At 53.0% G+C, this 21,847-nt stretch overlaps 1 protein-coding gene across 5 annotated transcripts in view; it reads left to right on the top strand.

Moving 5' to 3' along the window:
• AP1B1 (adaptor related protein complex 1 subunit beta 1) overlaps positions 1 to 20,282 on the top strand; it is a 53,102-nt gene extending 32,820 nt beyond the window's left edge. For 2 of the 5 annotated variants that reach the window (XM_079151304.1, XM_079151305.1), the window contains exons 10-23: positions 937 to 1,052; positions 1,394 to 1,559; positions 6,982 to 7,080; positions 7,731 to 7,990; positions 8,637 to 8,838; positions 9,672 to 9,692; positions 10,191 to 10,334; positions 14,738 to 14,883; positions 17,140 to 17,269; positions 17,516 to 17,600; positions 18,287 to 18,373; positions 18,467 to 18,621; positions 19,123 to 19,248; positions 20,053 to 20,282. In XM_079151304.1, coding sequence (XP_079007430.1) covers positions 937 to 1,052; positions 1,394 to 1,559; positions 6,982 to 7,080; positions 7,731 to 7,990; positions 8,637 to 8,838; positions 9,672 to 9,692; positions 10,191 to 10,334; positions 14,738 to 14,883; positions 17,140 to 17,269; positions 17,516 to 17,600; positions 18,287 to 18,373; positions 18,467 to 18,621; positions 19,123 to 19,248; positions 20,053 to 20,127 — 1,812 coding nt within the window. In that variant the 3' untranslated portion in view covers positions 20,128 to 20,282. The remainder of the gene's footprint in view (positions 1 to 936; positions 1,053 to 1,393; positions 1,560 to 6,981; positions 7,081 to 7,730; positions 7,991 to 8,636; positions 8,839 to 9,671; positions 9,693 to 10,190; positions 10,335 to 14,737; positions 14,884 to 17,139; positions 17,270 to 17,515; positions 17,601 to 18,286; positions 18,374 to 18,466; positions 18,622 to 19,122; positions 19,249 to 20,052) is intronic. The other 3 variants (XM_079151306.1, XM_079151307.1, XM_079151308.1) reach the window with 3 other exon arrangements.
• The last annotated feature ends 1,565 nt before the right edge of the window (positions 20,283 to 21,847 follow it).

Here is a 21,847-nt window from a genome sequence, read left to right as displayed (position 1 = left end):
TGGAAGACCTGTGTCACCACAGGAGCCCCCAAGGTGCTATTATACAGATCTATTTGGGTTCCTTCTTTGTAGTCTCCTTTAAGCCTTCCAGTTGCTGCAGATTAAATTAATATATCATAATCCTGGTTCAACAAGACAATGGGGCATCTACCAGCTGGTGGTGGCCCTGGTAGACTTAGCTTTATTCCACAGAGCTTTGGAGCAGGGGCTCTGCCTTTCAGATACTTTTGTATATATCCTGATTCAGCAACCCATGGACCTTTCTCCAAGCTACCCAGACTACTCCAGACCCTGTGTGATAGCATTTCACCCCTTCCCATTCTCTACCTAGGGAGATGTTTCTTGACACCAAGCTGGACTCTTCTTAAATGGGTACACTGGTGTCTAGAGAATCTTGGGATAGCTGGTCACCCCCAGGCCAGACCTTTGAGTCATTTGGAGGCATTTCCCCTTGGTGCTTATGATGGCCACCCTAAGAAATCTCTTCCCCTGGGCCATTAGCACAGTGTGTGAGAATAAGGGAAGAAGGGCTGACCCACACACAGACTGTGAGTGGGTTTGACCACAAGAGTCCATTTTATGAAACCAGTAAGAGTGATTAGGTGAAGCTGAAGTGGAGTCACTCTGCTCTGAGGGCTTGGCCTGGGAAATCTCCAAGGCCTCCACTCTCTCAGGAGTGCTGCCCCTGGCTTCTCCACAGTCTCTTCCTATCTCCCTGTCCCTCTGTCCCAGGACCATCATTTCACACTCGTTCTCTACCCTTTGCCTCACCCCCACCCCATTATCTGTAGGAAACTGTCCTCCTGTTGTTGTGCTGTGATAAGGAAGGTGGGTGAGGAGTGACTTAGGCTTTTGGGTCCAGGCGTGGTCATTAGCAGCTCTGTTGGAAATAAGGTGTAGGTGTCTTGCCCATACCCTCTTCCTCTTCCCACACAGCAATCTGCGGAGCGTTGTGTGAGTACGCTGCTTGATCTCATCCAGACAAAGGTCAACTATGTGGTCCAGGAAGCCATTGTGGTCATTAAGGACATCTTCCGCAAGTATCCCAACAAGTAGGTACCACCTACCCTCCTAGAGAGGGAGTGATCTGACTGTGCTTAGGGACAAGATGGTGGGAAGGTAGAGGAAGGAGGGGCCTCTCCCCTCCTCTCTTTCTGCCTCTGCTGCAGGGTATTCCTGGAAGAAACGTTTATTTTTTTTCTTTCCCCTGAGCTGGCCCTCTTCTGCTCTCTGGGCCAAAATCAGAGATACAGTATAGTAGGTACAACTCAAATCCCCATTCCTCGCCATCTCCCGAAGACTTCTGGCCTGTCTCTAGGCTCCAGTGGTCCTCCCCACAGGTCAAGCCAGGCTTCTTCAGTGCTTACTTACCAGCTGCACCCTTCTCTTTCAGGTACGAAAGCGTAATTGCCACGCTGTGCGAGAACCTGGACTCCTTGGACGAGCCCGAGGCCCGGGCAGCCATGATCTGGATTGTAGGAGAGTATGCTGAGCGGATTGACAATGCGGATGAGCTCCTGGAGAGTTTCCTCGAGGGCTTCCATGATGAGAGCACCCAGGTGAGCTTTCGTGGTCCCAGCCCGCCAGGACATGAGCCATCACTAGCAGCTGAGGCCTGTCCTGCCCTGAAACCCTCCCCTCACACTGCATTGCCATTGTGGACAGACAGTGAGAGTGATGTATGGAGGCTTGGGGGGGTCCCCTTTCTTCACCATGGCAGGACCTCAGGGGACATGGGGGTCCACAGTGGTGTGCATGAAAGGTAGACAAAAGTCTCTGGATTTGTTTTAATTGCATATTTATCTTTGGATAGGTAAACGATGACTCCGTTTAAAATTGAAAAGGTACAGAATAAGTAGCAAAAAGTCTCCCTTCCACCACTTTCCTGGCCACAAGTTTTCCCAGAAGTCACTAGTGTTCTTGGTGTCTTGGGGGATATTTGCAGAGATTGTTTAGGAATGCACCAGCAGAAACACACTTCTATAAACAAACACATGCTCGTACACAGTTGATTCTCACTGTTCATGGTATTTGTGGGTTGGTTTGTTTTTTTTTTTTCAGTTCTAGGGATTGAACCCAGTGGTGCTTAAGTGACCTCCCCAGCCCTTTTTATTTTTTTAGTTTGAGACAGGATTTCATTAGTTGCTGAGTTTGACTTTGAACTTGCGATCCTCCTGCCTCAGCCTCCCAAGTTACTGGGGTTACAGGTGTGCACCACCACACCCAGCCAGTATTTGTGTTCTTTAATCATTGCAAATGCTGAATTATTAAGTATCAAACATTTGCTTTGGAAAAGAATATAGTTAGGTTCCCCTGAGTGTCTGGGCACATTTTTGTCAGTCAGTACATGACATTGTTTTATGCATTTCTGTTTAAAGATATCTTATTTATCATTTCATTAACATTGAATTTATGGCCAACACTGTGTAACTCATCCCTTTACAGAGCTTATTTGGCACATGTATTTTGCGCATGAGGCACATCACACCTTTCTTGCGCATAGTAACATGAGGTGAATACTTCAGCCCTGCATTTGGGGGCGATTTTAAATGAAAACCTCAGAAATGTAAAAAACAGCACTAAGGATGAGAGAGGCGCTGTTTATAGTCAGAGCTGAAACAAGAAGGCAGAGCACTGCCTTTTCCAACCTCCACTAATCATGTGTATGTGTTGGACTATTCAGTTTTCACTGCTCTGTCCATATCTGCAGCTGTCCACAAAAATATCATGAATATAGGTTTAGGAGCTACAAGTAGATTTTAGCCCAACAGGCAGATTCACAAACATGGGCTCTGCAAATTATGAGGATTGGCTCTGTGTGTGTGTGTGTGTGTGTGTGTGTATTTATTTTTAAACACTACTGGCAGAACACTATGCAAATTCAAGTTGTTCAGCACCTTGCCTTTTTCCCTTAAAATGTATCTGAAGGCCATTCTGTTATTCATTAATGCCTTTAGGTGTCCATTTGACTACTCTTTTTTTTTAAGTACTGGGGTTTGAACTCAGGGGCCCTTGGCTACTGAACCACATCCCCAGCCCTATTTTTGTATGTCATTTAGAGACAGGGTCTCCCTGAGTTGCTTAGTGCCTCACTTTTGAACTCGCGATCCTCCTGCCTCAGCCTCCTGAGCCACTGGGCATTTGACTACTTTTAAGCAGTACTGCCACAGTTGGGCTGTGTGGTATACAACTGCACATAAATCTGGAGAGTAAATCCATAAGTGGAATGAGTAGAGAGAAGGGCTGTGCATTTGAGATTTTGGTAGCTTTTGCTAATTCCCTAGCTGCAGACTGTACTGGTTTACCTCCCATCTCTGATGATGAGATTGCCCTTTCCTTGCCTCCTCACCCACTGAATGCATCCTCACATCTTTTTCTGTCAGATTGATAGATAGCAAGAGGAGCCTTGTAGTTTTGTTTGTATTTCTGTTATGAGGCCAGGCATTTGTCATTGGTATTTCCTGTGTGGTGAACCTGTGCCTTTAAATAGTGTGCCTGAGGGGGGCAGTATAACCCAGTAGGTCCAAGCGTAGGCCTCGGAATTGGAAAAAATCCCAGGTCCTCATCTCTTGTCTCCCCCTTCCTGGCTCATCATGCTTATCCCTTTTCCTCTCTGAGCCACAGTTTTCTCATTTGTAAAATGAAGTTTTTTCGTTTGTAGAATGAAGAACATTAGACTTTCCCTCATCCTGTTGCTGTAAAAGTTATGGGATGTCTTGTGTAATGTCCTTAAAATATGCCCAGCCCATAATGAGCACTCATTATTGGAAGTATTGGTTTGGGCCAGAACTGGTTTCAAAAGCAAACTGGTCCAGAGAAAAACAGGACTGACTGGTTCCTGTCGCTGACATTTTCTTTTAGGACAATCCCTTCCCACACTCCTGGCTGCAGTGCTTGGGTGGTGGCAGTGGGACTGTCTCTGCACCCCTAGGGTGGCTTCTACCTCGGGCAGGCTTCCAGGAGAGGGCTACCAGGGTTCAACCATTTCTAGTCTCTGTCCTGACAGCCGAACGATGCCCATGAAAGGAGAGCTTCCCTCTCCGTCAGCCACAGTCCCAGGACCTATTTGCACTATCCTGAGCTAGTTACCGTGGCTCCAATACTCCAGGTCCCTCAGATGCTTATCTTAATCTCTGTGGATTGAAAGGGTCTGAGAGAGCTTCTCTGAAAGAAAGCCAGCATTTCTCTTACCAGAAGACAGAGAAGATACCGGGTGAGCAAAAACAGCAGCTGTTCCTCACAGAATCCTAGCAGTAATTCCCATGGTCACTACGCTCCCTGCCTCCAGGCTGCCTTCACTTCAACACCAGCCCCTTGTCTGTTATCTCTGAGACACAGCCTGGCCTGGGACAGTTTCTGCCTCTGTAACTGAGTCCTACCTGGGGTTATAACAGGATGACCTATGGGGAGGGGGTGACTGCCCAAATATTCCAGTAAAATTTTTGCAACCTCTTCCCCATCAGCTAAGCCTGCTGAAGAGCCAGGATTAGAGAAGCTGAAGGGAAAGGTGTCTGTTGGAGCTCTAAAGTTTGAACCCAGGCTCCTTCCTGGTATGTGGCCTGGGGCATGTTGCCTAAAATTAGCCAAGTCCATTTCCTTGTCTCTAGCACAGAGCTGTTGCTAGGATTGCTGGATGCTGTGTGTAAAGTGCCCCGTCCAGTGCTCATTACACCATAGCTAGGGGTGGGGATGATATTTAATTAAGTGGCCTTCCCCTTTGCACCCTGTGTGACAGTGCAATCCTATAATCCCATTAACTTGGGAGGCTGAGGCAGGAGAATCTCAAGTTCAAGGCCAACCTCAGCAACTTAGTGAGACCCTGTCTCAAAATAAAAAGGACTGAGAATGTAGCTTGGGCTGGGGCTGTAGCTTAGTGGCAGAGCACCTGCCAAGTACATGTGAGGCCCTGGGTTCGATCCTCAGCACTACGTAAAAATAAATGAAATAAAGCCACACTGTCCACCTACAACTATAAAAACTTAAAAAAAAAAAAAAAAGAATGTAGCTCAATGGTAAAGTACCACGTTCAATCCCCTGTACTTCTCCCATCCCACCCTCTGTAGTGCTGTACAGTTTTGGAACTCAGCTTAGATTGTGTCAGCCTGTTGCTCTTGGCTCCTAAGGTTTCTATAGCCATGGACAGGGAGAGGACTCCAAAAGCCTTGGCCAGGGTGATACATGATCCCTGCCTGCATCTCATTGCATCCTTCCTGGATGTTGAGGGCCACAGCACCATGGCAGAAAGACTGTCTTGAATATGCAGGCTCATGGGGATCCATGTGTCCAGAGAGCTGAGCAAGGCCCTAGGCTTATGGACAGAGTACCCTCTGGCAGCAGAGACCAAGGCAGACCTAAGTCAGAAGCCAGCAGCCCTGTCAGTGATGAATTGTTCCAGGCAGCCAGCTGACTGGGTTGGGGAGGACTTTTTAAAGAGTCCCTGTGTGGTGGTAGTGGTGACAATAACAGCAGTGGTGACAGTTGTTGTGTATTAAGCAGAACACACAATAGCTTCTTTACATCTTTGTCTGATTGTCTCTTCCCATTAACAATGTGAGGCAGTATTGTACCCATTTTATGGATGAGAAAATCTGACTCAAGAAGTCAAATGACATCTCCAGGGTTATCTGGCTGGGAAGTGATAGAATGAGAATCCAAATAAGATGTGATCTGACTCCAGCTCCAAACCAGCTGCCATAAGTTGCCATTTTCAGAGCTCACAGGAACTCCCTCCCACCTCTCTTTCACAGACTAGGGGTAAATGACATCCTATAGGCCACTGGCCAGGAGCTGGAGCCAACTGTGGAAGCCAGGTCCTGAGCTGCCTTCTGCCATAGAAACTGCCAGCTCACTGCTCCTCTCCCATTCTCCCAAGTGTACTCAGATCACAGGGACTCTGGCTTGCTAAATCCCAGGAAACCACTGCATCCCCTCCATTCTGCCTCCTGCTGTCAGCCCACCCTGCAAGCCAAGCTAATTAAGGCCTTCATGTCTTACTGAACAGGCCCCAGAGATGCCAGCATGACTGCTGCTCCTGCCTTCTTGTCCTTGGACTGGCAAATGAGATCGTGGCTAAGGAAGGACCATGTACAGTGACTTGCTCTTTTTTGCATCTAATTTCAATCAGAAAGTATTTCTTAAGTGGCTACTTACATATTAGGCACTAGACAGAGCTGTAACTACAGATAGGCAGTGAGTAAGATAGACACTATTCCTGCCCACAGGGCGCTCACAGCCACATGACAACCTGATGGCCTGTGGTGCCACTGAGGTGGGTAGAGGAGACCATGGAAGTGTGGGTGTAGGGGTGGGGTCAGAGCCAGATCTGAAGGTAAGGAGATGCTGTCCTGGCCGAGGGTGGCAGGAGGATTTCAGGTGAGAGGTGGGGCTGATAGACGACCAAGCATGAGTAGCTTTGTTTTTGTTTTGTTTTGTTTTGGTGCAGATGGGGATTGAACCCAGACCTTGTGCATCCGAGGCAAGCACTCTACCAACTGAGCTATATCCCCAGCCCAGGAGTAGTTCTTATCCTCTGGTAGAAGTTCAGCTTCTCCATGGTAGGCTGGCTCTGTGGTCCTGCTGCTCTAGTCCCCTGGACTTCAATGGCACCATTGCCCCCTGTTGGCAGATGGACCCCAGAAGCCTACCAGCCATAAGCATCACCTTTTCAAGCTGTGAGCTTCTCATGGTGCTGTGGGCCTGAAGCTCTGACACGTGTCCAGGAATCTAACCTGGGTCCCAGCTCCCAGCCCGCCTGGGTTGGCCAAATAGTACAATGCCCAGTACAATTCCTTCCTGAGTAAAGCCAAGGTCTAGGCCGCTCGGCAGCATCAGCATCCCTACTGCCTTAACCTATGTTCAGTGGCAACACCAAACCTGCACAGGCTGCTCCTAGCTTCCAGGGACTTTGACCCGTTTTCCTTCACTCATTTGGTTCTCTGCTCCCACATGAAGCCCACCCTGTGCCCTTCTGTCTCCCTGCAGGTCCAGCTGCAGCTGCTGACAGCCATCGTGAAGCTCTTTCTTAAGAAGCCAACAGAGACCCAGGAGCTGGTACAACAGGTCCTCAGTTTGGCCACTCAGGTGGGTGTCCCAGGAGCCCGGCGTGGGAGCTAGTCTCACCCCAGAGAATAGCATCTGTGGGAGCTTGGCCTCAGATTGATTCAAGATACCTGCCTCCAGGGATCCTAGAGTCACAGCCAAATCAAAGTGGTGGGGATCTAGTGAAGCAGTTGAGACAGACTGTAAATGAGGGGGAGAGGGGACTTAGGGGCACCAGAGGTCAAGGAGGCTGACACAGAGGGCAGCTGGGAATTGAGACAGGAGTGGGTGTGGCCTTCCTGTGGTGGGGCTGGAGTCGAAAACAACAGGGAGGCTGGGCGCAGTGGCACATACCTGTAAATCCCAGTGGCTCGGGAGGCTGAGACAGGAGGATTGCAAGTTCAAAGCCAGCCTTAGGAACTTGGTGAGGCCCTAAGCAACTTGTGAGACCCTCTCTCAAAATAGAACATTTAAAGGGCTGGGAATGTAACTCAGTGGTAAATTGCCTCTGGGTTAAATCCTCAGTACCCCCAAAAAAGGAAAACCACAGGGAACGAGCCAGGGGCTGGGACATGTCTGTTTAAGTGATTCAGCGTTGGCTTATGGCGTGCTCAGGATTGGTGTCATTGGCCAACCCTGTGACCACACCTGGATGATGGGGAGGATCTTCACGGACTTCTCACCTCCTTAAGGACTCAGATAACCCGGACCTGCGGGACCGTGGCTACATCTATTGGCGCCTGCTCTCCACGGACCCAGTGGCTGCTAAGGAGGTGGTTTTGGCGGAGAAGCCACTCATCTCTGAGGAGACGGACCTCATCGAGCCCACGCTGCTGGACGAGCTCATCTGCTACATTGGCACGCTGGCGTCCGTCTATCATAAGCCGCCCAGCGCCTTTGTGGAGGGGGGCCGGGGCGTGGTGCACAAGAGCCTGCCACCTCGCACCGCCTCGTGAGTGCAGCCAGCCAGTCTGTGGGCTGCGCCTCCCACCTGCTTTCTCCATTCAGTGATTTAATGGCATAGGCCCTGGAGCCTCATGTGACATCCCTTGGCAAGGTCTAAGTCTGAGGCAACCATGATTTTAGCAACCTTTTACCCAATGCTTAACTACACGTGAGGTATTCACCAGATGACCTCTTTTGACCTATCAACAGCTAAGAGAAAATGTCCCCCTAATTTAGCTGATGAGGACAGTGGGCATAGAGAGTTTGAGTGGTCAGTCAACAACCCAGCAGCTAGCAGAGCTGAGGCTCAGACCCATTTTTATCTGGTTCCAGAACCATGTTCTTACCACCTCCGCTGCTCCCATGTGACTGTTTTGGCCTGTGACAGTCCTTGGAAGTGGCATCCAGTTTTCTCTTGTGTGTGCCAAAGAGTAAATACACATGGTTCTTTACCTTCATCCACCCCCATGGAGAGCCCAGAGATGGACCAGATTTACAAATGGGGAGGTGGAGGGCTGTCAATGGCCCCCTGGGACAATGAGGAGATCCAGTGCCTGTCCTGGGGGAGGATCTTGAAGACTGGGATCTCTTTGACCTCCCTGGGACGTTTGGACAGCCCTGCTTGCTGACCCTCTGCTTTCTGTGTCTGACAGGAGCGAGAGCACAGAGAGCCCTGAGACAGCGCCTGCTGGAGCCCCAGCTGGTGAGCAGCCAGATGTTATCCCCACCCAGGGTGACCTGCTAGGTGATCTTCTCAACCTGGACCTTGGTCCCCCAGTGAGTGGCCCACCCTTGGTCACCTCCTCAGTGCAGATGGGAGCCGTGGATCTTCTCGGTGGTGGCCTTGACAGTCTGGTATGTCCTGCCCCCGCCACCCAGGTGATGTTGACAGTGATCTTCAGAGGAGTAGCCAGTGAATACTCGCTCTTTGCCGCACTAGGCAAGTGCCTCAGGCTCACTACATTAAATCCCTGTGTCTGCCCTTGAAGGTGATTGTGTAGCTCCTACTTGCAGATGAGAAAACTGGGACCATAAGACAGCCTGACCCTGTAAGACAGCACAGCTGCTAAGCCGCAGAGGCAGGACGCAGCCCCCTTGCTGAACTGCTCAGTCAATCCTCGCCACTTCCTTTGACCCTGAATACTCGTTGTCTTTGCACATTGGGATAGTCCTGGCTTTAGGAGCCAGGCCAGTGTCCATGCCTCCTCAGACTACACCAGCTGGGGTCAGCAGCCCAGGCAGGCCTCTCTGAGAGAGCCCATGAGAGATTGGGCCTTTGGAGAGTGGGTGGTTACAGGGGCCTAGGGTATCCCCAGGCTTCTTTAGGTAGCTAGTAGAGCCAGGTGGCAGGGGACAGCCAAGCTCTTCTCTTTCCCTACTCAGCTCAAGTGCCCAAGGTTGCAACACAAGGGCAGGCATGTGGCAGTCAGCACTACTAGGGCATGGGTAGGAAGGGTTGTGGCCCAGGATGTGAGGGTGGTAGGTGAAGCCAACAGGGTAGTACCCATAAGGGGACAGGGCTCAGCCTCAAATCAGATTCACCTTGGTTGGAGCCAGTTGACTAATCTTCCTCTTTCCCTTTTCTTGTCTCTCTCTCTCTCTCTCTTTCTCTTTCTCTGTTGTTTTTCCTGGCTTTTCTGTCTGCATGTTGCTGCCTCTTCTCTCCATCCTGCTGCTTCTGCTTGGAGATGGGGGATGAGCCTGAAGGGGTATGGTTCAACCCTGTGTCACCAAGCCTTCTTCCCTGCTCCTCCTCAGAACACTAGCCCAGCATCCCAAGGGGTGGGTGAAGTCATGGCAGTCTCTCCCTGCTGAGCCCTGGCCTTCGGTCCAGCATCCTGGCAGCCTTTGCTTTGACCTGGCATCCAGTTGCCATTGGGCCCTGTAGACTATGAATTCTTCACTATGTTCTTTCCACCCCGTGATAAATTACCTTGTCATCCTGAGGCTCTCTGGTCTGCTTAGCACATCTACCCAGTAGTATGTCTGGGTTCCTTCTTTTATCCATGGGTCATCCCTGAGTTTCAAGGCTTGTAGGGCACAGGAGGGCGTATCCTCTCTCCTTCAAACATCTCACTCTCCTGTGATGCAGAGGGCTAGCCCACCCCCACCTCCACCGTTCTAAAGAGTCAAGTGACTGTTCTTCCCATACCCCTGATGTCCCTGCTTTTGATGCCTGCCTCTGACCTCTTTCCCTTCCTTTCCAGATTGGGGACCCTAGCTTTGGGGCTCCCCCAGCAGCAGCAGTACCAGTCAGACTAGGAGCACCTATCAGCAGTGGCCTTAGTGACCTCTTTGACTTGACCAGTGGTGTGGGCACCTTGTCAGGATCATACGTGGCCCCCAAAGCAGTAAGTAATACCTTGCCTTCACTCAGCAGGAACAGAAAAATTAATAGAGATGGCGTGTAACTTCCTTAATGGCCTGTGCAAGAGAAGTGGGACCATAAGCAGCACAGAGGAAGAGAAGCTGACTTTGCCTTGGGGGCCCAGGAAGGCTTCCTGGAGGAGGGCTTGCTGAGTGCAGGCCTGCAGAACGGTTGAATTAGCTGAGCAAATGCAGGAAGAGTGCTCCAGGGCTAGGGAACTGCCCATAGCAAGGCCTGGAGGGGTGAGAGGGGAGAGTGCTCCCTACCTTGTCAGGGCACTGAGCAGGCACAGTATTTTTCAGTGCTTCAGACCCAGTGCCTCAGTTACAAAAGTCTTTTTTTTTTTAATACCAGGGCTTGAACCCAGGGATAGTTAACCACTGAGCCACATCCCCAACCTGTTCATTTATTTAATTTTGAGACAGTCTTGGTATGTGGCTCAGAGCCTTGCTAAGTTGCTGAGGCTGGCTTTGAACTTGTAATCCTCCTCTCTCAGACACCTGAGCTGCTGGGATTACAGACATGCACCACTGTGCCTGGCCTAGAAGACAATTTATAGTGCCCCATTCCTGTCCCTAAAGAAAATTGGTAGGGGCTAGGGAGATAGCTCAGTCGGTAGAAGGCCCTGGGTTCGATCCCCAGCACCCAGAAAAAAAAAAAAAAAAAAAAAAATTGGTAGACTCTACAACCTGTCTACATGTAGAATTTCAAAAAATAATCCAACACTATCACTGGGTGAAGGAGACACAAAGATGAAAATGCAAGCCCACATTTCAATGTAAATGCTTGGGTACACCCACCTACCCCAGAAGATGTGCTGAGGTTATCACTGTGGCTGTGACAGCTGTAGCTAGTGTTAGAAGCTTGGACACCATGAGTGATGTGACCGGCGCTACTGTTAATTTGTGAAATAGTGACTGAGTCCCACTGAAAAAGAAAAGAACAGACTCCCCTTGAGTTATAGTCCTAGAACTTTCCATGCAGAAAATGCTGCAAGGATACCCAGGACAGTTGCTTGTCACTGGGACTGTTGTCCCATGATAGAATGTCCAGCACCTGACTCCAACCCACAAATCATAGACCCCCTTATTATGCCAGTGCTGGTGACCAGATCACTCAAGCAGGTCCCCCAGTAGAGTCTGGAGATGCCTCACAAGTACCCACTGTTCTACCCTGGGCAGCACCATCCCCTGAGACTCATGGCTAGATGGGAGATTAGCAAGAGCAAGGTCCACAGGGCCAGGCTGAGCATTTGCTCTTGATCTAGTTGTAACAGGAGCTGTTGGAAGGCTTTAAGCTAAGTGATGAAATAAATGGTCTGCCCTTGAGAGAGAAGCTCTGGTTCCAGGGAGGATGTGGAGCAGAAGCACAGAGCCCACTCAAGAGACTGGCAGGGAGGGATGGGTGCTACTGACCATCTGAATGAGTGGGGTGGCTTTGGGGGTAGACACAGAGGCTGGACTTGAGACCTCCCTGGGAGATGGGAAGGACAGGATGTGTAGGGGCTTGGGGGTGGTTCTAACTTGAGCAGCCAGGTGACTGGAGGTGCTGAGATGGGGACACAGGGCAGGGGGTGCCAAGGAAAGCAGAACTGGGTTTAGAGCATGAGAACATGTGAGTTTGGGACTAAGGAGAGCACAGTACAGGCTATGTCGTCAGCATTAGAAGGACATATCTGGCCTAATCCCCTCACGACGCTTGTGTCAGAAGCTGTGTCTGCCAGAGCCCCTTACTTCTGAGGTTCCCTCCACAGAGCAGAACGCAGGTAGGCCTTCAGGGACACAGGGACCTGTTTTGAAGGGCCAGCACTTGACCTCACTCACAATGTGCCAGCTGTACCTACAGTGATAGTAGTCCTATGTGACCCTTAATAGGTCATTGCAGATCCCCCAGGCAGGACCCCCAGCAGTGTCTGGACCCCAAGAGGCCCTCAGACAGCAGCTCTGACATCAGCGGCACACTGGTATACCAGGCTCTGCACCAGCCTTGCCCAGCACCCACTGTCCCCAGAGGCCTCCTGCAACCTTATGTTACAGTGATTCCCATTTAGTGATTGAGAAATCTGAGTGTTTTTGTCTACAGTCTCATACCTGGTGACAATCTGAAACTGAGTGCAAGGTGGTGGCCCCAAAGTGAAAACTGCCTATGCATCTGCCTCAATGTCTTGCATTGGTTGTTCAGAATCAGCAGGATCAGAGAACAGAGGGCATAGGGTATGATGTAAACCGTGTTCTGCTGACTAATTACTACACAGATTGTCTACACTGAGGCAGGAGACTGGCCTGTACCTTTTGAAAGCCCCATATGATAGGCATAAGGCAGGATGGGGAGAAAGAACAGCAGAGACTCCTGCAACCCTGTGCGTGCCATTGCCAGGCACTGAAAGGTACTCAGAATATAAAGCCATGGGTTGGTCCTCAGTGAGCTGGCCTCTACTCATATGTTAACCTTAATACATCATCACTGCTTTGTCCTAGTGAAGGACCAGAGGACTGTCCCTGGTCAGCAGTGAGTGCCAGGGATGAGATGCAAGGGGACTGCTATGTTAGGAGTAATCAATCCTGCCTGGAAGACGAGTCCTTGCAACAGGGTCAGGATTTTCCCCACTGCCTCAGTCACAGAAAGGTTGGAGGATGTACGTGTGCTCTCCCTTCAGAAGCAGCAGCAGCTCATCTACCTGTCCCCGGCAGCAGTGTGATTATTGGAATTGTCTGCTTCTTGTGCTTTCCCCACCTGCCCTGGGGTAAATATGTTCTCCAACCCTCCTGGTCAGGAAGGATGGGGCTCCCGAGGTACAAGAATTTTGAGTTCCTGCAGCACGTGGGTCAGCAGGTTGGGACAGTTCACTGGTTCAGCCAATGACTTGAGAGACAGGCAGGAGAATTGCAAATTCAAGGCCAACTGGGTAACTTAGCAGACCCTGTCTCAAAATAATTAAAAAAGGCTAGGGATGTGGCTCAGCAGCTAGAATCTCAATACTATTTAAAAAGGAATTTAAAAAATCAAAAAGAAAAAGAAAAAAAGCAGGAGGCGGCCTGTGGGGACGGGCTGGGGAAGTCCTCCAGCCCTGAGGAAGCTGGACTTGGGGCCAGGTTCAGCTGCTGTCTGACTGCTTCCTATGTGCCTAGTCACAGCCCAGAGCTTAGAGCTGAAACCTGTCATTTCTGCTCTCCCAGATCTATCCAGGACATACAAAAGGTGCTGGGCTTGGCCAGATGAGGTGTGGGTGGATAAGTGCTTTCCAGACAGAGGAACTGGAAGGCGCGGGTTCCCGGGGAGCTGGGCCACGCCAATCCTGGAGTAGTCCCAGGCTGTAGAGGCCATTGCAAGTTTGAAAGGGGTTTTCAAGGGTGCCATGATCACATTTGTATTTCACAAAATGCCTCTAGCTGCTAGGGAAAGGCACCACAGGTGTCTGCCCTACCTGGGGAGATCTGATGGCACAGACAAAAGTGGTTTCTGTGGAGGAGTCAGGAAGTGAAGATCCCGGCGGCAGGTGGCATTGACAGGACTCGGGCTGCACGGTGCAGCGTGAGAGTTACAGACACTTTTGGAAGCTGCCAGTTGTAACCAGACCTTTTGATTTTAAGGGGTCAGTGAACCACCCACGGGAGACTAAGCCTGAGAGGCATCTGTGTGACGTCAAGGACCCTTAATGGGCACAGCTGGGATTCCTGCTGTTGGTTCAGCAAACCCTCCCTGAATGCCAGCTCCACACCAGGCTCTAAACCAAGGATGTGAAGACCGAAAAGTGGAGCCCTTCCCTCCAGGAGCTCTGTGGGAACAGAAGGGATGAGTGCACAGGCTCAAGTATCTGCCTTGATATCACTGGGGAAGGAGCTTGGAGGCTGGCTTCCTGGAGGCGGCAGCTCTTGGGCTAAGACTGCATTGACAAGGGCAGTCAGGCACCAAGGGCCTGCCAGAGGAGGTCCTCTTGGGTACTGTCCTTGGTTAGACCACTTCTACAATGAAAGGCCAGCCATTCCTCCTGTAAGGGAGGACAGACTGTGACAGCCAGGAAGGACTCAACTTCTGGCCAGAATCCAAGATGTCGTTGGGCACTCAGCTCTGTCCTTGGCTTGTCAGGAGGCTGGCAGGGCTCACCTGTCTTGTTGCCTTCTCAGCCCTACTTGCTAAGTGTTTTCTTTGACCTCTAAATACTTGGATAAGCCCTTGAGTGTACCAGTCCACATCCCCAGCTATTCTGAGGGCAGCCACAGCACTGCAGTGGCCCTAAGTGGGCCCCGAGATCTTTCCCCAGAAGGCAGGTGTGGCCAATCTGGGAGTTCCCCTCAGGAGAAAGAAAAAAAGGAGCCCCAGCCAGGCTGCTGGGTTTAGGTCAGAGGAAGAGGCATGTAAGAGCCCCACCTTACCTCTTCCCTGCAGGTCTGGCTCCCAGCCATGAAGGCCAAGGGGCTGGAAATCTCAGGCACCTTCACCCGCCAGGTGGGCTCCATCTCCATGGACCTGCAACTGACCAACAAGGCCCTGCAGGTCATGACAGACTTTGCCATCCAGTTCAACCGCAACAGGTGAGTTCCCAAGGCCAGCCTGCCTGGAGTCCACATTGGCCTGCAAGCAGAGCTGGCAGCCACATGGGGCCTGGTGCCTCATTTCTGTAGAAGTTGGATGTCTCACCACTCTCAGGCCAAAACCCTCTACAGCGGTAATCCCCTCCCCTCCCCTTCCCCTTGACCGCTTCACATAGACTCCAGAGTACCAGGCAGAGCAGGGAGAGTGTCCCCCTGTACTTTTGCCTGCCTTTTTTGGCTGGAGAAGTGTTGCTGATAGAAATCCCAGCTCCATGAGGGTGCTGTGATACAGGCCTGTAATCTCAGCAATTTAGTGAAATTCCGTCTCAAAATTTAGATAGTAGCCAGGTGCAGTGGCACTCACCTGTAATCTCAGCAACTCTGGAGGCTGAAGCAGGATTGAAAGTTCAAAGCCAGCCTCAGCAACTTAGCAAGACCCTGTCTAGAAATAAAAAATAAAAGGGCTGGGGATGTGGCTCAGAGCTTAAGCCCCCCTGGGTTCGAATCCCTGGTACAAAAAAAAAAAAAAAGGCAACAAAAGAACTGGGGGTATAGCTCAGTAAGGCACTCCTGGGTTCATTCCCCAGTACCAAAATAAAAAAAAAAGAAAAAAGAAAGCCCAGCTCCAACCCAGCAACCAGCCTTTAATAAGCTTTCTCCATACCAGGAGTTGCCTGCCCCCACTATCAGGAGCTCAAGCCTCTGCTCCAGACTCTAGTCACATCTGTGTCAGGAAGGCAGGTGGGGTGTGGGCCTGCCTACTACCCCATCCCAACCCCAGTGGCACAAGATCAGACAGATTCCTCTGGGAATAAGTGGTGGCCGCTCCAGACTCCTCTCCACTCGGGTCCTCCCACTGCATGTTAGTGGGGCAGCTCAGCTGTCTGGCACCATGCTGGGCTGGTCAGGCCAGCTAGGCCAGGGCTCTCTGGGGAACCTGAGCAGCCCCTCCTGATGATTCTTCTTCCTGAGCAGCTCTAGTGATGAGCAAACTGAGCCTCTAAGAAGTTGACTGAAGGGGCTGCTTCCTCAGGGAGATCCTGGGACTCCCACCCTTGGGCAGGCCACGAGGGCTGGAGCAGCTGTCACTTCCCCTCAGAGGACCCTGGAGTCCACAGATGCATTGCAAGTACTAGGGATGGTCCCAAGAATTGCTCCTAACGAACCTCCTGTGCACTGAATGCTTCCTGGGTGTCAGGGCCTGTGCCAAGTGTTTTCGGAGTGTTGTTGCAATGGAGTCACCTGACAGTCCAGTAAACTTGATGCCACTTCCCCTTTTTAACAGATTCAGAGAGGGCGAGGGCCTTGCTGAAGATCACATAGGCAGGGGCAGAGCTCCCAGGAAGGCCTGAAGAGCTGAGCCACCATGCAGTCCTGGGCTTCCCTATGTCATCTCCTGTTGTTTCTTAGGCAGGCCTAATTGGCCTCATGGGTAAAGAGCACAGCAGGAGTCAGGAAGCTTGAGTTTTGATTCGTAGCAGTGTCGCTTACCCTGACATGAGACTCTGGGCATGAGTCTGCCACCCTGAGGTTCCATGTCCTCATCTGGAAGATGGGATGATTTCTACCAGTCTGTTTTTACGAGGATAGAAACTGCTGTGCTATTACATGCTCAGCCTGGGCATACCAAGAGCTCCATTCAGGTCCTAGTCCATACTGTCCTCATTTAGCTTCCAAGAGCCTGCAGCTGGGCTCTCTCTCTCACTGAGGGTGGAGGGTCTTGTCCACACACTGCTCTTGTCCACATGCTGCTCTGCAGATAAATGGGACTTTCCTAAATCTCTATAGCCATCATGTGACATGGCTGTTTCTGGCCCAATGAAATCTGGCTTTCACTTCAGGATATCAGACCCCTCCTGGGAGCTGGAAATTGGCAGCAGAGACTTGGGTGGCCACTGAGTTTTCAAGTTAAAAGAATATAATCCCAGTCTCTGGTATCAGGTTGCAGCTCCTTAAGGGCAGAGCAGGGCAAGACTGTACTGAACCTGGACCCAAACCAGAGGAAAAAGGAAGATGTGCTTCAGTCTGCAGCGAGACAGGGCAGAGTGGCAGACCCAAGGCTCTTGCCTCCTGTCTGCACAACCACGGAGGTGTGGTGGTCGGAAGCCCATCCTGTCCTTAGCCTAGAGTTTGGGCAAGGCCAGCTTGGTGAAGAGGCTTGCTCACCACTGTACCCACTCTGGCCTGAAGAGCCCACCTGGCGTGTGTTAGCACCTGCTCCCCCTGCCATCCCTGCGGGGGCTTCTCTCTCCCCAGCTTTGGCCTGGCCCCCGCCGCCCCCCTCCAGGTGCATGCGCCGCTCAGCCCTAACCAGACGGTGGAGATCTCCCTGCCTCTTAACACAGTGGGCTCAGTCATGAAGATGGAGCCTCTGAACAACCTCCAGGTGTGTTCCAGCAGGGCCAGGCACCTCAGTGCTTCCCTGCCTGCTGGCCCTGGGGAGGGGACCCAGCCGTGTCAGCAGAGGGCTGGTCTGTGGAGTCCTGATTTGGGCTACACGTGCCAGGGGAGGCCCAGGTCAGAGGGAATGAGTGGGAGGGTCATATGAGAGAACCTGTTTGGGGACGCCCTCCTTTGGGCTTCAGAGGTGGTGTCAGCCCCCAAGACTGACTGGGGACCTCTTTATGCCTAGGTGGCTGTGAAAAACAACATTGACGTCTTCTACTTCAGCACCTTGTACCCACTGCACATCCTTTTTGTGGAGGATGGGAAAATGGGTGAGTCGTGAGGGAGCCCCTGGGGTCTCTGCAGTGCGCTGTGGCTTGGGAACCTGGCCTTTGCCAAGGATCTGTGGATGGCCTTGCCCCATGAGCGATTCCTCTGCAGAGACTGTAGCGAGCAGCCTAGCTGGGGCCCCGAGCTCTGCCTGTGCAGATGGGCTGTGCCACACAGCAGCTGTTTTGCTTGTGGGCGCTCCTGCTTGCCCCTCAGCCTTGTCCTACAAGTTGTAGGAAGAACGGGTCATGCCATGTGCTTGGTGCCCACCTCCTGTGCGCTGGGGCCGGAACCTGAAGAAGGCAGTACAGGAGGGGCTCAGCCCTGCCCAGGCTGTAGGGAGGGCTTGGCCCACGTCATCTCTCGCTCGCTGCAGCAGCAGCCTGGGAGGCAGGCCATGACTAACAGGCAGGCAGCTCAGAAACGGAGGAGGAGGAGGAGGTGGGGGTGGGAGTGGGGACCGGGGACCGGGGACCGGGAGAGAGGCAGGAAACTTGGGGTCATTTGGGAACATCCCTGGCGCCCTTCTCACAGAACTGCGGGTTTGCTTGGAGAAGCAGGAAGGGCTATCGAGGAGCCGGTGCCTGTCCTCAGACACTAAAGACCAGACCCATTTCCTGCCACATGCCATTGAGGGGCCACAGGCTTATCAGGGTCTCATCTCTTACCTGACCCCGTCACCCTGCAGATCGGCAAATGTTCCTGGCCACATGGAAAGATATTCCCAATGAGAATGAAGCCCAGTTCCAGATCAGAGACTGTGCACTCAATGCAGGTGAGGATTCCCAAAGCTCTTGAGCCCAGCCCCTTGGTCCACGCTGGCCCTTCCTGTACCCCTCACTGACTGGGGCCCCATCTGACCCCACAGAGGCTGTGAGCACCAAGCTACAGAGCAGCAACATCTTCACCATCGCCAAGAGGAATGTGGAGGGCCAGGACATGCTCTACCAGTCCCTGAAACTGACCAACGGCATCTGGGTCCTGGCAGAGCTCCGGATCCAGCCAGGCAACCCCAGCTTCATGGTGAGGGCCCCTGCAGTTGTCGGTAGTCCTGGAGCTCTGCCACCCCGCCCCGGTGGCCTCCTGCCTCTGATGGCGCCCAGGCCCGGAGACAGCTCTGATGGGGGTGCTTGGTTAGGGGTCCCCTTAGAGCCTGCTGTGAATTAGAATCAGTTGTCTCTGAAAAGGACCTTTCTAGAAACTTGCAAGTTAACCACATCAAGTTAATCCAGATAAGACACCAGGCATCCCCCAACTGGGAAGAGGCATTGCTGCGACAGGCCCTGACCCTGCTGTCATGGAGTGCCTGGGTGCCCCAGCCAGGAGGACACTGACTCTCAGCAGCCCACAGTCCGCAGTCCTGGAGTCAGCCCCAGTCAGGAGATGGCTTCCACGGGTGCCTGGCTGTTCTGGAGCCTGCACTGCTATCCCCGGCCACGACAAGCCCCAGGCTTTGCTTCTCCCCTGCACCCCCAGGTCTGGCAGGCATGGCCCTGCAGACACTGCCTCCTCTGGGCCCCACAGGTGGCCTTGGCACTGTGGTGGGAGAGGGGTGCAGTGGTGGCTCCGGTGGTGGTAATTTCCGTCTCCCTGTGTTTGATTGCTGCATGTCCACCTTCCCTGCTGGCGCCCGTGGTGCAGGACTTGGAGGTTAGCAGATTGCTTTTCTCTTCCTCTTCCCACCCCACCCTCCCCAGCCATGCTGTGCCGCCCCATCTCTTGGCCTGGCCCCAGCGCATCTCAGCTCCCCTGTCCACACCCATCTCTTGGCCTCGCTTCACCCTGCTGCTCCCAAAGCTGAGCAGATGTGTACAGGCTGCCTGTGCGCCCATGCTTCCCAGCAAGTGGCCCTTGAGGAGCTGACACCCCCTCGTCCACACACCGTGTGCATAGAGCCCTGGGGCCACTGCTGCCCACTTCCAGAATACCCCCTTTCCTAATTGCATCCTCTAGAACCGATGCTTTTGAGTGGCAGGGTGGCTGGTTTCTCTCTCTGCCTGGAATCGGGGGATGCATACCTCTGTCAGCACGGAGGCAGTCTTTATGGAGCAAGCCCCGCACACCTTGCCTGTTCCCTCCCAGCCCTCTGCCCCTCAGGATTCCTCAGGATTTCCTGAGGCTTCGTCCTGAGGACCCCAGACCTCCAGGACTGTGGAGGACCAGGCACTCCTGGCAGCCTCCAGCTCATGAGTCACATTGCTGCCAGTAGGGCTCTGGCGGAGAGGCTGACAGCAGGTGTGTGGGCTGCAAGTATATTTGGTCCCCACCCAGCTGGCTGTGATGGCCACCCCCTCTGCTTTACCTCACATCTGCCCCAGCCGCAGCTGCCACCAGGCCACGTGGGCACGTCATGCTCTTCCATCGGGTACCTGCTCTCTCTCCCCTCCCCTTGTGTTCCTGCTGAGGAGGAGCCCAAGGATGAGTGCTCTCTCTTCTGCCCCTCTCCCCCTGCAGCTGTCCCTGAAGTGTCGAGCACCAGAGGTGTCCCAGCACGTGTACCAGGCCTACGAGACCATCCTCAAGAACTGAGGCCATCCAGCACCCACCCCAGCCTTCTGCCAGCCCTGTCGAGGAGCCGCTGGGGGTAGCAGCACCTCCTCCTCATGGGAGGGATGGGGCAGGGTTCTTGGCCACCCAGGGGCCACCAGGTCCTTGGGGGGCAAGATCTCAGTGCACACTGTGCTCTGGTCACTCCTCTTCCATAGCTGCTCACGTCTGTGGTCGGATGAGGGGAGTGAAGGGAACAGCTGAGTGGCAATAAAAGTTGATGCAAGGCTGCAGGGTCCCCTTCCTCTGCCTGTGCCTGGGCATGAGTGTGGAGCTCCCTCCTTGGGCTCGCCGCTGGGCAGTCCCTGCTGACTCGGGTGTTAGAGGCCTTCCCACTGCTGCCTTGGGTTGGGTGGGCCCTGGCAGCTGTCCTGGGTGTGTGGGGAAGGTTCCCTGAAAAGCTTCTCTATCAGGATCGGGGGCTCCAGGGTTCATGGCTGTGACAGAGGGGCAGAGCTGAGCTGAGATGAGCTCTGGGCCTGCACCACCCACCCACGTCCAGCAGTTGGTGCCCTGTGACTGCCCGCATGGTCAAGACCAGCAGAAGCCCCCAGAGCCCCTGCCTGGGCTCCTGCTCCCCCAGCAGCCATGTTGCCCCCCCCACCCTTGAGGACGGTCGCTGCCTCAGATACATTCCTTGGCATCCTCTTAGGGAGCCCAGGGCAGGGCAGGGACAGGACTGAGGGATGGGCTGCGGGCCAGCGGGTGAGCTTCCTGCTTGGGTTCCTGCCGGGCTTCTCTAGCATCAGCTGCCCTCTCCCTGGCTCCCCCGAGTCTCAACGTCTGACGGCGCGTTAGGTTTCCCTGTCTCTGCTGTTTGATAATAAAGAGATTCTGCTTTTGGCAGTCACGGACACTTCTTTCCCTCCACAAAAGTCGGAATTGAGAACTGCCTCCAAGTGGCTGGGGACGATGTCTGATCCCTGCAGTAACTATATCTTAATATATGCAAATAGAAAGTATATATTGTATGTTTACTCTTATTTTCAAAAAGAGAAAGTGAATAAAAATGATGACATCAAGCGTGTCCCTGGCCAGTGTGTCAGGTCCTGAGGCTCTTGTGGGTGGGCATCCTGGGCTCGAGCTGTGCCCCACGTGACCCCTACCCCACACTGAGGACGGCGTTTTCCCTCCATCCTGTCCTTGGGAAACCAACTTCTGAGGCCTGCTGGTCCCCCTGGCACCTCTCCCGCCACTGATCCCAACTCCTCCCCAGCTGACCCTGTCTTGCCTTTTGCTGCCAGCCAGGAGGGTCAGTGTTCCCATTTGGGTCCCCTGCCCCCTGGCGTCCTGCCTTCTGGGATGCTCCTGGGAGCAGCAGGAGAGTCTCTGAGGAGCGGGCAGAGGGGTCTGACAGGAACCACCTAGGACACCCCATGTCACCCAGCTCTGGCATTGACCTGGGGAGGGCAGCAATACCCAGGAAGGGCTCTGATGGCAGAGCTGCCACTTGGCTGGTGGGGCTTCAACCTGCTCCTCAGGGAGGAGCAGCAGGGGTTCCCCCAGCCACCTCAGCTCTAGCCACTCCCTCCTGTTCTGTCTCCACTCAGCCCCCGCCCCCCAAACCCTGCCAACCTCAGACACACCACTGCCGCCCGGCTGCAGGAAACTGGAAGAAGATGTCCTGCCCTTCTTGCTGGGCATCCTGCCCTTTACTGCCCCCTCTCTGAACGCTGAGGTGTTACTGTGCTGCCCTGGGGTC

The sequence above is a fragment of the Sciurus vulgaris genome (assembly GCF_902686455.1).
Source record: "Sciurus vulgaris genome assembly, chromosome: 8".
In the NCBI taxonomy this organism is placed as follows: domain Eukaryota; kingdom Metazoa; phylum Chordata; class Mammalia; order Rodentia; family Sciuridae; genus Sciurus; species Sciurus vulgaris.
The sequence above is the reverse complement of the archived record's forward strand: the minus strand, read 5'-3'. Positions and strand labels throughout refer to the sequence as shown.